The 13,345-nt window shown below is 43.4% G+C and overlaps 1 protein-coding gene across 1 annotated transcript in view; it reads right to left on the bottom strand.

The window, feature by feature from the left end:
* EFCAB6 (EF-hand calcium binding domain 6) overlaps window positions 1-13,345 on the bottom strand; it is a 148,405-nt gene that overhangs the window by 59,242 nt on the left and 75,818 nt on the right. The window contains exons 16-18 of the mRNA XM_063134330.1: window positions 11,668-11,782; window positions 7,055-7,170; window positions 5,161-5,396 (exon numbers count right to left, since the gene is read on the bottom strand). Coding sequence (XP_062990400.1) covers window positions 5,161-5,396; window positions 7,055-7,170; window positions 11,668-11,782 — 467 coding nt within the window. The remainder of the gene's footprint in view (window positions 1-5,160; window positions 5,397-7,054; window positions 7,171-11,667; window positions 11,783-13,345) is intronic.

Raw genomic sequence — 13,345 nt, forward strand, 5'->3', positions numbered from 1 at the left:
TGTATAGGATTGTACCCTAAATGATTTTATATTATTTATCTAAGATGTGCAACCCATTCTCTGCCATGGGCTCAGAAGAAAACAGGTTTTTCTTGGCATATATTCCCTTCCCAAACTTAAAGGAACTTTTGCTGGGTGGTGCCCAATGAACCCCACAACATTCAAAACGCAAAATTACAGTTTAAAATTTTACAAACAGGTTGAAAGGCTAACTAGATCATTTCAAGAGAGCTTCCAAGCTTCTGCAAGAAACCTTAACAAGTCCTAGGTGCATGTACAGTATGTTTACCACAACAATTCTAAAACGTGAAATATTTCAAGTTGCTTTTCATCTAAGCAACTCTCTGCAACACCTTTCAAACTACATCTAGTCCACTTCTATGGTAAAATGAAATAACCAATGAAATTATGAGTTCTCCTACTGCAAGATACTCAGACTGACCATGACTTTTAATTTCTGGGATACTGTATTTCTAAATTTATTGGTTTTTTTTACTATTCTCAACAATAAAAAGATTTTTAAAAAACACAGCAGAACACGTGGGAGAGTCTATCTATCTATCTATCTATCTATCTATCTATGTGTGTGTGTGTGTGTAAGTGTGTGCATACAAAAGAAAGCAAGTGTGTGTGTTTATTTATATTAATTTTTCTGTGCTGCTGTTCAGACAGAAAGGCTCCCAAAGCAGCTTGCAAACATAAAACTAAAAACACAGGCAGCATCAACTGTGAACTATCTGGTGGAGCAATCATACAACATTAAATGCCCACCAAAAGGCAGTTTTCATTTGCTTTCTGAAAGCCAAGAGAGAAGGGGCCAGACAGGTCTCTGGGATTTGGGGGAGTTTCACTACCGGTACAGTCCACTAGTTCAGCATAACAGGGGGTTCCCAGTTGGTCTCCCAGTCAGGTGCTAACAAAATCCAGACTTTCTTAGCTTCAGCAAGGCTGCTACATCACACACATTGGAAGCTGTATCTGCTAAAATTCTCTCTAGGGCTAAAAAAAAAAAAAAATTCAGAGAAGCCTTATCACTGGATGCTGGACAACCATCTGTCAGGGATGCGTTAAGATGGATCTCTGCATTGAGCAGGGAGTTGGACTTGATGGCCTTATGGGCCCCTTCCAACTCTACTATTCTATGATTCTACGGATCTGCCACCTCAAAATGGAAGCAACCACCCAGCATAATAATGGGTGAACATCCTTTATAACTAGAGCTTATTATTATTTATTTATTTATTTATTTATATAGTACCATCAGTGTATATTATTATTATTTATTTATATAGCACCATCAGTGTGCAGTGTACAGAGCTGTACCAAGGATGTTCAAATTCGTGATCATATGTGTTCATATATCAAATATATGATAAAACTACATCATAGTTCATACAGTAGCTTAGTTTGCAAAATTCTGATATAAAGATTTTGAATAACTTGTTTGGCAAGATGAAATGGCAAGGGGTGGTGGGCCCTGTTGAGTTACAGAGCCAGCAACATCAGGTATAGTAGCCATACTAGAGAGTTAAGCTAATCACTTACCAACTTTACTCTTTCACCTTAAAATGATATCAGGGATCAAACCTAGGCAAGGGACACATGTCGAGGCTAAGTTACTTTTAAATTCAAATTAGGTGAATTTTAACTGAACTGCGCCCATAATTTCTGTAAGTTGAAAGGTTAAATTGAGTATTTACATAGGCAGGTAAAATAAATCTAGGAGAAAGGCTTCAGCATGAAAGCAGAAAAGCAGCCCTGTGCATTTTAACACGAGGGCTAGAAATTCTGTGTTTGTAATACAGAGGAGATTCTCAGTGTACTGAATCCTTCAGCAGGCAGAAATCAGCTTCTGCACTGACATGATGGACATAGGGATTACATTTAGCCCAGCCCAAAGTCCTTCTGAATGAAACCATATACATTCAACATTCTCACGTTAATCTTGGGTATACGTATGAATAATATAGCCCAGTTACTTTAACGACAGCAGAGTAAATATTCAAGAGCTCCAGTCGCTCTTTGTTTCCACTAATATTTTTCATAATTGATATAATAAAAAAAAACTATATCATTCTCACTCCAGATACTGTTCAGAACTATCACTAAAGATTGAAAGGCTGGCAAGACTGGCCCAAGACAGTTTGATGCCTGAGTTAGAACCGCAAATTCCTCACACCCCAAGTCAAGGTGCATAGTACCCAAGGCTGGAAGTTATGATGTCACCCAAGGCAGAAAATTTATGGTCTCTTCCACCCTAGCCGTAAAAAATGCAACAATAATAGATTTATATCACTAATAATTTGCTGCCCGTTCATGATGTCCAAAACCAGTTTATTGAGATTGCAGAGCTGGCCCTGAATGCTAGTTATTAATACAGAGAAAACCACAATCTTAAACTCACAACTTAAAATGCATGTGATGTTTAGCATGAATTTCAGCAGTAAACAGGTTAGAACAGGTTCGTAGTTTGGGGGCACTCTTAGACCCATTTCTGTCATTGGAGGCTCAAGTAGCTGCCACGGCTCGGAGTGCCTTTTACCATCTTCGGTTGGTTCGCCAACTACCAGGCCCGGTGCTGCCATAGAGGCAACTCAGGCGGCCGCCTAGAGCGCCAAGCAAACGAGGGCGCCGAACAGCATACCCGGAAGCTGCTCTCCTAGAGCGGCTTCCGGGTATGCTGTTCCAAAGCCGCCGCCCCAGCCTCCGCCCAACCCCAGCATCCTGGCTCCTTCGAAGCTAGGATGCTGGGGTTGGAGGCGGAGGGAGCAGCAGCAGCAGGGGTAGCCAGGCGGGGGGCAGCCTCGGTGGCCCCTCAGCAGCAGCGGCGGCGGCGGCGGCGGCAGCAGCTCCTCATGTTCTGGAGGCGGAGGCGGCGGCTGTGAGGGATTCGGTGGGCCAGCCCGCGCCGCCGCCGCCGCCGCCACGCCTCGCCCTGGCTCTCGCCCGAGACGCACTCCAGCTCTGCGACCCAGGCGCGCCGCTTCAAAGCCTCTGCCCCACCCCCCGACCCCAGCTTCCTGGCTTCAAAGCCGGGAGCGGGAGGGAGTGGGCAGGCGAGCGGGCGGGGGGGGAGCAGTGAGCGAGTGAGCAGGGGGGCGGCTTCAGAACGCGCCTGCCTAGGGCGCAATATAGTCTGGCTCCGGCCCTGCCAACTACAGCCTCTCCTGGACAGGGATAGCTTGACCACGGTGGTACAGGCATTGGTAACCTCAAGATTGGATTACTGCAATGCGCTGTATGTGGGGCTGCCCTTGAAGCTGCTCCAGAAGCTGGAGCTAGTGCAGAATGCTGCAGCTCGGCTGTTGTCTGGAGCTGCCCCTTTTCAGCATGTAACTCTTCTGCTGAGGGAACTGCACTGGCTGCCTATTCGCTACCGGGCCAAGTTTTAAGGTTCTTGTACTTATTTATTTATTTAGAATATTTATATACCACTCCCCATTGAAAAATTTCGGAGCGGTGTACAAGGTAAAATGAAAATAAAAACAGAATAAAACAGTTAAAACAAAATTTAAAAAGAAGCAAAAATCAGAAATCCAAGGCTGCATGTTAAAGAAAGGCTTCTTGGAATAAAGATGTTTTCAGATGTAAAGATGTACAAAGCCCTAAACAACTTGGGACCAGGATACCTGAGAGAGCGCCTTCTCCCTTACCAACCGAGGGCCTGCTCCTGGTGGTCCCACATAGATCCATCCTCCGATTGGAATCCACCAGGGGAAGAGCCTTCAGCGTGGTGGCCCCCCTCCTGTGGAATTCCCTGCCTCTGGAGGTCAGGCAGGCGCCAACCTTGTACTCCTTTCGGTGCCTCCTGAAAACATCTTTATTCCAAGAAGCCTTTCTTTAACATGCAGCCTTGAATCTCTGTTTTTGCTTCTTTTTAAATTTTGTTTTAACTGTTTTATTCTGTTTTTATTTTCATTTTACCTTGTACACCGCTCCAAAATTTTTCAATGGGGAGCGGTATATAAATATCCTAAATAAATAAATAATAAATAAAGAGGGAAGTTTTTTGGTTTTTTTTACAATTCCGAACATGCAAGAGATCTGCTTCACCTCACCTACCGCACTGCTATGTTTTCAGCAACTTCAGATGTAACAAAAAGCAAGAGGGGACAAGTTTCATAATTAACTTGTAATTCTCATTCCCCGATCTTCTGCATCACATCTGAAATTGTTGTTGCACATCTCTCTTGGTGGGAGGCATGTAAGCTGCCGCTATGGTGATAACTTGAGCATCTCTCCACTGGGGGAAATGCACAAGATCAATTTTGGATGAGACTGAGGCCATAGCTAGACCTAAGGTTTATCCCTGGATCGTCCAGGGGTCAAACCTGTTCATCTAGGTGACACACAGTGGATCCAGTGCTCAGGCAGGGGCGAACCCTGGATGATCCCAGGATAAACCTTAGGTCTAGCTGTGGCCTAAGACATAGCGGAAACAGCAAATGCAAGTCAATTGTATTTCCCATTAAGCTGCTTATCATCACATCTGAAATTACTTTGAATCTGTTGAAGTATAGTAGGTCTTATTCTTAGCGAAACACTCTCTGTGCTATGAATCTAGAGTAGATTCATTTCCAGAAGTGAATTGTTCTAATGTCTCTGTACTGAGAACAAGTGCGCATTCATTTTAATACATGGGCACATACGATGTTGCAATTTAACTAGTTTGGACTTTTTGTCAAGTAGTTTCCCAGTAAATTGTGCCCAAAGAATTTCGAAACCACAAAATTGATTCAAAACTCTTTTAAAATTTGTGTCCCTTAGAAGATACAGCTCAGTTTGGTCACCAAAAGCATTGGTTCAATAGACTGGATTTAGCATGGTTTCTTACTTATTTAAAATATGTATATTCTGTCTACAAGGCAGCTTACAATCATAGCTATGGAAAGTCTTGATTTTTAAACCTATCAATGAAGAAACCGAAACATGTTGATTCACTGCCAAATGTGCTTAGATTCTTAGAATGACCAAATTGGCCAGGGGCATGATATTTTTTTCAAATGCTATCCAATAATAGCTTGTATCTTAAATTATCTTATTTCCTTGCATTCTGAAATATGCTATACAATATAGTATGCATCCTATATTAGCTTATATCTGGCTAATGTAACAATAAGGTAAATCTAAGTAAATCTATGAGATTGCTGCCCTTCTTACTTGTAAGATGGGATCAGCCAAGGGCGTGTCTCTTTAGTTGCATGTGCTTGGAACAACTGAAGGAATTCCGGATAGTTTAATGTAGAAGTCTCATTCATTCCCAAGATACCAAGCAGACGTACATATTCGTCGTCTACCATGCTGATCATAAAGCTATCCAGGAGGCGTCGGAAATCGAGCATGGTGATTACACCATCATTATTCTGATCTATTTTACGGAAGGCAATGTATGGATCCTAACAGAGAATATTCAATTTAATATCAACACTTGATGTTTTTTCTTTTCTTTTTAAACAAATTACAGACTGTAGCACCACACTAACTGTACAACTAAGAGTGCATGTTTAGATGGGGGGAAAGTTCTACAACTCCCATCATTCCCCTGTCACCTGGCTGTATAGAGAATCCTGGGGGATATAGGACTTTTTTCCTGTCTAAACATGCATAGGTTTGTGCCCTAAAAGTATTTTAAATGAATCTTTATTCCAAATTATTCACAAAAGACATACATTTAAGACTTCTATACAGAACGTTACATAGAGAAGATCTGGAGATTCCTTTGACAGTCTCCAAAGCCAGGTTGGACAACCATCTAGATGGGATGCTTGAGGGCAGCCTTCCCCAACCAGGTGCCCTCCAGTTAATTTTGACTACAGATCCCACAAATCCCTGATCATTAGCTAGGTTGATTGGTGAAGATGGGAGTTGAAATCCAAAACATCTGAAGAAGGGTGCACCAAATTGGGGGAAGCTGCTTTAGGAGCTATTCGGCCCAAGGTTGCATTCAATGGCCCATTAGATTTCTTCTAATTTTCTTGACTTGAACACACCATGAACGTTATCCCCTTACAAAAGTTAGCCAAAATGTTCGCTGAACCCCATATGCCTTGCCAACATAACTTTAAAGAGAACATTTTTTGGAGTCTCAAATTCCTCCAAAACTGTTCCTTGGAACACACTTAACTGGTAGATCCACAGCTTTATCCCTTAAGGGGCTACTCAGAATCACTGTCAGATTGTTAAGAAGCTGGCTACATATGAAACTGTGCATGCGGTAAGCAGCTTGGCTCCACTCGCACAGAACACTAAATGCCTCCCTCCCGCAGTTGTGGTGAGCTGAAGGAGTGTGAAGTGCTGGCTTGCCCATCAACTTTCCTTGCATTCCCAGAAAGGAGGGAGCTCCAATATATCAAATCCACAGCAGTTGCATCCATCTCATTGCTGCAAGCCAAGTTTTTGTTATCTTCTGATGTTTATCTCAAGTTGCTAATTGCTCCTCTTCTCCGATAAAGCCCAGAGACAGGTCCACTCCCTCTGATAAGGAATTACTGCTGTGCCTTTGATAACCTGGGGCTCTCTCCTCCCTGGAAGAGCAGGGAAAGGCGATGGGTAACTTAGCACTGCAAGCCTCTGCAGTCCCCCTGCCTGTAGGGATAGCTTGTGGAGGGGACCCTCAGGATCCTACGCAAGCAGAGCCATGCTGTAACAACATGAGCAGCGTGCTGTGCAAACCAGCTCCAAAATGGGGCATGCCGGAATCTTTGTGTCTATAGTGAAGGGAAAGTGCTTATAAGGAAGCATCCATAGGCCTTGAGGTGCACATCGGTACCATCCTTTTCCTTACAATAATTGCACATAAAACAAATGTGCAAAGAAATGCAAATACCGTATTTCTTCGATTGTAAGACGCCATCGATTGTAAGACGCACACTAATTTCACTACCACCAACAGAAAAAAAAACCTAAGACACACCCGCGATTCTAAGACGCACCTCATTTTTAGAGATGTTTATATGGGGGGAAAAGTGTGTCTTTGAATCGAAGAAATAGGGTACATATCACATAACAATGTTATGATGTGGATCGATAATAACGAAGAGCTGAATGCAATTACCCCATATTCTTCCACAAGTTTATCGCTGTACTGGCCGAGGCACTCTTCAGCAGACAAGAAGTGACACTTGTTGGCGTTGGCTCGGCGATTTGGGGAGTGTCCACTCAGCCTGGAATCTGAAATAGTTGCATCAGGGTAAAGCCACCAATGCTTCACATGATGTTTTGCAGGAAACACTGACATTGGAACCAGCATGGTACAGTGGTCGGAATGTCAGACTAGGACCGAAAAGACCCAGATTCAAATCCCTACTCAGCTTCACTGGGTGACAAATTGTTAGGGTAAAACCCCCAACCAGAAGGGAGGGAACAGGAAAACCAGACAAGTCCAAATTCAGTGACCACCTCCTTATTGAACTACATGTGTAGGAGGAAACTCACCTTCGATGGATCGAAGATGAGCTTCTCTCTCCCCATCATCCACAACCAACATCTTTCATAACATTCCCTGCCCCTCCTGAGGAGCTCATGGCACATCCCTCCTCCAATCCTTTATTGATGGCAGAGTTATACATTTTCCATAAATGAAACTATTTCTAACAGCTAACAATACATCATATTGTGACAACTATGCCCTGTTTATGTAACTTACTGTACCAAATAAGCCCCCCATGAAAGGGCGGGCGAAGCTAACTTTGCTGCCCAATGGGGTGGGTTTTGTGATAACAAGGAGCGGTGCACCGAAATGTCTGAGATAATGGCAGCTTGGATCCGGGATCCAAGCCTTAGCAGCTGTGTTTTTGGAAATGGCTACATTTGCCGAGCAGACTAAACCCTGCTCTGGGGGTGGTGAGTGCAGGGCAACCTTGAGCAACCGGCCAACTGCATTCTGATGACTCTTTATTAAAGAACAGAGGGAAAGGAGGGGGGTGGGGTCTGGTGGCAGAGTCTTGAGTGCTTGGTGTACACTTCTCCCCCTCCCCCAGGAAGGGGGTCTTTTGGTGGGGGGTCTTTTGACCACCTTAACTCTCTGAACCCAACCTACATTGCAGGGCTGTTCTGAGGATAAAATGGTTGGGGGGGGGAGAATCATGTACACTTCCATGACTCCCCTGGAGAAAAGATGGAATATAAATGTATAATATAGACATGTATAAATCATTTGATCAGTAAAAATGTTTTTTTATACACTTCATACGCTTAAACCCCATATGTCACACACCTCTTCACAAGTTTGATCTTGAAGTGTTTAGGCAAGAAAGACATTTGGTTGTTCCTAACATAGGGCTGCATCCAACATTAGTCCTCCTTAGAGTAGATTCATTGAAATGAATGGGACTTAAGGTATGACTAACTTAAGTCGCATTCATTTCAATGGCTCTACTCTAAGGATGGCTAACATTGGACGCAGCCCATATAACTCCTGAACAGGCAAAGAGGAAAGCAGAGAAGCATACGGACATGCCTCCCACCCTAGAGGCATTCAAGAGGCAGCTGGACAGCCATCTGTCAGGGATGCTTTAGGGTGGATTCCTGCATTGAGCAGGGGGTTGGACTCGATGGCCTTGTAGGACCCTTCCAACTCTGCTATTCTATGATTCTATGTTCCATTCCTTAATTACCAGCATACAGGTATTCGGCAAAAAGCTCTCTCTGTTTGTTAGCCAACTAAGAGGTAGAGAGGAAGTTGTTACGTGTGACTATCAAAGCATTTATTTATTGCATTTCTATACTGCCCGATAGCTGAAGCTCTCTGGGTGGTTCACAAAAATTAAAACCATCAAATACAATTCAATATATAAAACAAACCACAATATAAAAAGCACAGTATAGAAGTACAATATAAAAGCACACCCAGGATAAAACCAAGCAGCAATGCAGAGTTATACAGATTTAACATACAGATTCAAAACAACAAAGTTAAAAGACTAAGATGATAAACCATTAAAATACTGGGGAAAGCATGTTGCATGAATCATGGTATTATCTAGGGCTGTGCAGGCCTCAGATTCGGAAATCTGAATCACTGAGGCCATTTTATGACGGATCCACCATTTTTGCAGACTTCCTTCCTGGGAATGTATTTCGGATTGCAGCTCTATTTGGAAGTAAGCCTCAATTGACTCCATGGGGCTTATTCCCTGAGTAAACATATGGCAAATTGTGTGTGTGTGTGTGTTATTTATTTATAAATATTCCTTTTATTATGTTCTTTCTTTTAAAAGTTTATCTCCCACCTATTTCCCTTAGAGACAACTCAAGGTGGAAAATAGACAAAATCAGCAATATTTAAAGCAATCTTAAAAATCCAAATTAAGGAACACCAACAACAATAACAGTCTGTAAAAACAGCAATTAAACCTAAGATAATTCCCCTCCCCAGTAAGAACCATCCAGCTTGTCTCCAGTGGCCCCCAGCCCCCAGGGCATCTCAGCTTTTTCTCCTCGTTAAGCCAGTGAATTGCTGTGCGGACCGGGCAGTCCAATTGTTAAACACCAGGATGTCTTGGCATTTACTTTAAAGTGCTTCCCATCAGACAGTATTGGCTACATCTTGGTAGAACTGTCAGTAACTAATCTGAGACTTATTTGTACAAAATCCCAATGGTTCGGTGTGGAGCCAAGCCATGGGAGCTCAGTCTATAAAACTCTTCTGTATCAAAATAGATAGACCCCCTTTCTTGCACTCCCCAGGGGAGTTGCCTGTACTGCCTGCCTTGATTTTTGCAAAATCCCCACATATAGCATGCCAAATTGGAGAAGTCTGCTCTCCTTCATATATCGCACCCATGTTTCGAAACTCCTAATGAAAGGAGTCAATTAGCACTCACATTCTGGCTTTCTGTTCACCTCAGATTTGGAGAGGCAAGGGGCTTGCCCACACGGGCGCTTTGCCCCTGGATCCCTTCGGAGTGGCAGCAGGTGATCCACATGATGCAGCCGCCACTCCAAAGGGATCCAGGGGCAAAGCTCCAAAGCGCCACTCTAAAAAAGTCGGGGACTTACCTCGACTTTTTAAGCTTGGAGCAAGGCCTCTGTGGAGTTTTGTTAAGAAAAAAAGAAAAGAAATAAAGTGTGGTGGTGGAAATCACAGTAGGGAGGGGGCACCCCGTTCCTATCCCCTTATTCCTCCCCCTTAGCTGTAAATACGATTCTTCGCATTTACAGCTTTTTAAAAAAACAAAACACCCAGTCCGACTTTTTAAAAAACAACTCTACCCTTCATAGAGGGGGTACCGATGCTCCCAGGTGACCCTGGACTGGCGGTGTTAGTGCTTGCGTGAGCGGGCGCAGCAGCGGTGGCGAGAAAGCCCGCAACTGCGCTCCTTCTGACGTAGATGGTCGGAAGGAGCGTCAATGCAGCTGCCGCCGGGCGCAGCATTCACGACATCATGAAGATGGGAGCAGGGACCCAGAAACCACCAGGTGGCTTCAGTGTGAGGTGATGGGGTTTCCAAGCTTCAACCTAAAAGGGTGGCGGTGGCAGCATCACTTCTCCCTCTCATCACGCCGAGAAGGAAAGGTCCAGAGAAGGAGCAGAGGTCCGAGCAGGAGACAGTGTGCTTCTCCTCGAATCTAGCCCTGCTCAGGTTTGAATGCGACAGTTCAATGATGTTCTTTCTGCTTCATTGCTGGGCTTTGGAGCCTCTGAGAGGTCATAACTAAGAGGGAGAAGGAGGAAGCAGTGAAGCAGCAGGGAGAGGAAGGTGTGGGAGGCCTCTGGTTCACTTTTCCTTCTTCTCTCCACCTTGTCCCCCTCACCCGTCTAGGATGCAGCTTCGCTTCAGGAAGGAAGAACCACTGGGCTGGCTTTTCCTTTTGGACGGAAGCACAAAGAGAAAGAAAGTCGCTCCTGCTGCTGTCTGTGGCAGACCTGGGCCAGCAAAGCTACTTTTCTCTTCACATTTCAATCCAGAAAAGAAAGCCAGCTGCACTAGGGGCTGTTCCACACTGGGTGGCAGAGGCAAATATTTATTTATTTATTTATTTTTATTATTGCATTTATATCTCGCCTTTTTTTCCTCCAAGGAACCCAAGGTGGCATACATAATCCTCTTCCTCTCCATTTTATCCTCACAACAACAACTCTGTGAGGTAGGTTGGGCTGAGAGTCTGTGACTGGCCCAAAGTCACCCAGTGGGCTTCCATGGCTGAGGGGGGACTAGAACCCGGATCTCCCAACTCCCAGACCAACACTTTAGCCACTACACCACACTGGCTTTCCCTTTTGCCTTGTACAGAAATGGACCAGTGGTAGTGGCGTGCCTACTTGTGGGTGGACAGCTGACAGCAGTGGGAGGAGCTATGAGCACATCTGCTATCGTTCCAACACCCAACACCCAACACATGATGGTCTCGGCTGAGTCATGAGGCTCACCTTGCTTCATGGCGAGGCTGGCCCTGAGGAATAGTAACTAAACCCTAACATAAATTAACTGGCCGTTAGATAAAAATGCTGGCTCTTTCCGTCACTGCTATGGTATTTGATAAATGACGTTTTATAAAGTATGTTTGTACCTGTCTCACATTTTTGTAGGATTATAATGAACCTCCAGTGTTGCACAAATTCAATCTTCAAAGAAGATTAAAGCCTACCTTTTGGAACCAAGGATGGGGGAAAGTTTCAGTTCTTTCAGAAGGAATATGTTATGGTAGCAGTGGGTATCCAGTTACCTTCAAATAGTGCCACAAAATCAAGGTAACACAGCCCTCCAAATGGGAATCCTATTTTCTCAATAAGTAGATTAAACTGTTCATCACTCATTGGCATCCCAATATCATCCAACAGCTATCAGAGAAAGAAAAGGAAAAACAAAATGTTTATTAAACATTAGACACAGGCATAGCTCATTCCCACTGAAATCAAATGGTACTTTAGTGCTTAACATTGCCTGGATCCATTCCCAGTGAAATCAAATGGGATTTTTCATCAAATCTTGTTTAGTGATCTCCAAAATTATGCATATCAGTCAACGGAGCTTACTTTTGTATAGACTTGTATAGATTGCATTGTAACACTTCTTTAACTGGCCGATGTCCTAGTTGCAAGTAGTTCATTAAGCTTCCAGCCTCAGCAAATACTCCTAGAGTCATCGTCAGAAGCACAGCTTCTGCTTTAAGTCCTGGAGAGTCCCATTAAAATCAGTAGAACTACCTATAAGTAAGTGGTTTCGAGCTTGTGGTCTTGTCTAGTGATATTCCCTCCAATTTAATAATCACACATTATTCCTGTAGTTCTAATTTGGGCATATTCTTTTGTACTTCTGCTCTATTTTTTTGTCCTTTTGTAAGAGCTTCAATGGTAATTATTCTTACTATTCTATTCTATTTTACTTACTTAGCTCTGGAGATTAAAAGAGAGAGAAAAGAAGCATCGTACGGCTGAATGGCGTAAAAATGTAAAAAAAAAAGTGAGAATGCTCTAATTAGCAAATTATCACTCTTTTCAGTAGATTTTTAAATGCTTTTGAAAAGAGATTAGCAGCTTTGTGCTTTAGTTCAGGCTTTTGCTATCAGATTGAATTCTTAATTCTAGAGCCACGGGAGTATGGCATATGAAGGAAGCCATCATTGCACAAATACAATGAAGAATAAAATCTGTCTTGCTACAGTATTATTTGGAGTTAATGGCTCTGATGCAAAGCTCCGTGTGCAATGTGTAAAGCCCCATACAAGCGGGTTTCCTCAGTGTCAGAGTCACCAATGGAACTGAATGCATGAGGCTGCTCCTAGCAATGAAATGGGGGAAGGTTTCCGTATACACTTGCTCTGTGCATAGAAGTAGCTCCAATCAAGCTAGAAGTGTGCAATAATCATCTATTAGAATTAATGCTGTGCTCTACAAATACAGATCCAATGCGCCTGAAGTGGGATTTCTACTGAGCCTACGCAAAGACTGGATGTGAACATAGAAATTGTGGCAGAGCTTCCACTTCTTACTTGAAATGCAAAAGTGCAACTGCAGTGGAGTTTAAACAGTCTGAAAATGCATAGAAGTGTAGGCAAGGTAAGGTTGTTCAAGCTTCGTTTCATTGTACAGATAAGGGTCATAGAGCATATCAGGCAAGAATTTTTATTGGGCCAACTAGTTTATACAATACTGGGAAGTCCACACAACCTACGTACAATATCCTGTAAGTAGAAAGTATTAATAACCTAGCTGAGTTCAACTGCTCTTTAGAATAAAGAAAAGATTTGCGCCTCGCCTTACTGGTCAAATCAAGTTGCGGAACCCCATTTCAGCCCCCATCTCTTATTTGTTCTGAAGTTCTCTGAACTCAACCAACTCACCATCAGCACCTTTCTATACATGGGCCAGGAGCCAGAGTGCCACGTGACGGATTCCCTGTGC

The sequence above is a fragment of the Elgaria multicarinata genome, chromosome 9, assembly GCF_023053635.1.
Source record: "Elgaria multicarinata webbii isolate HBS135686 ecotype San Diego chromosome 9, rElgMul1.1.pri, whole genome shotgun sequence".
Classification (NCBI taxonomy): Eukaryota; Metazoa; Chordata; class Lepidosauria; order Squamata; family Anguidae; genus Elgaria; species Elgaria multicarinata.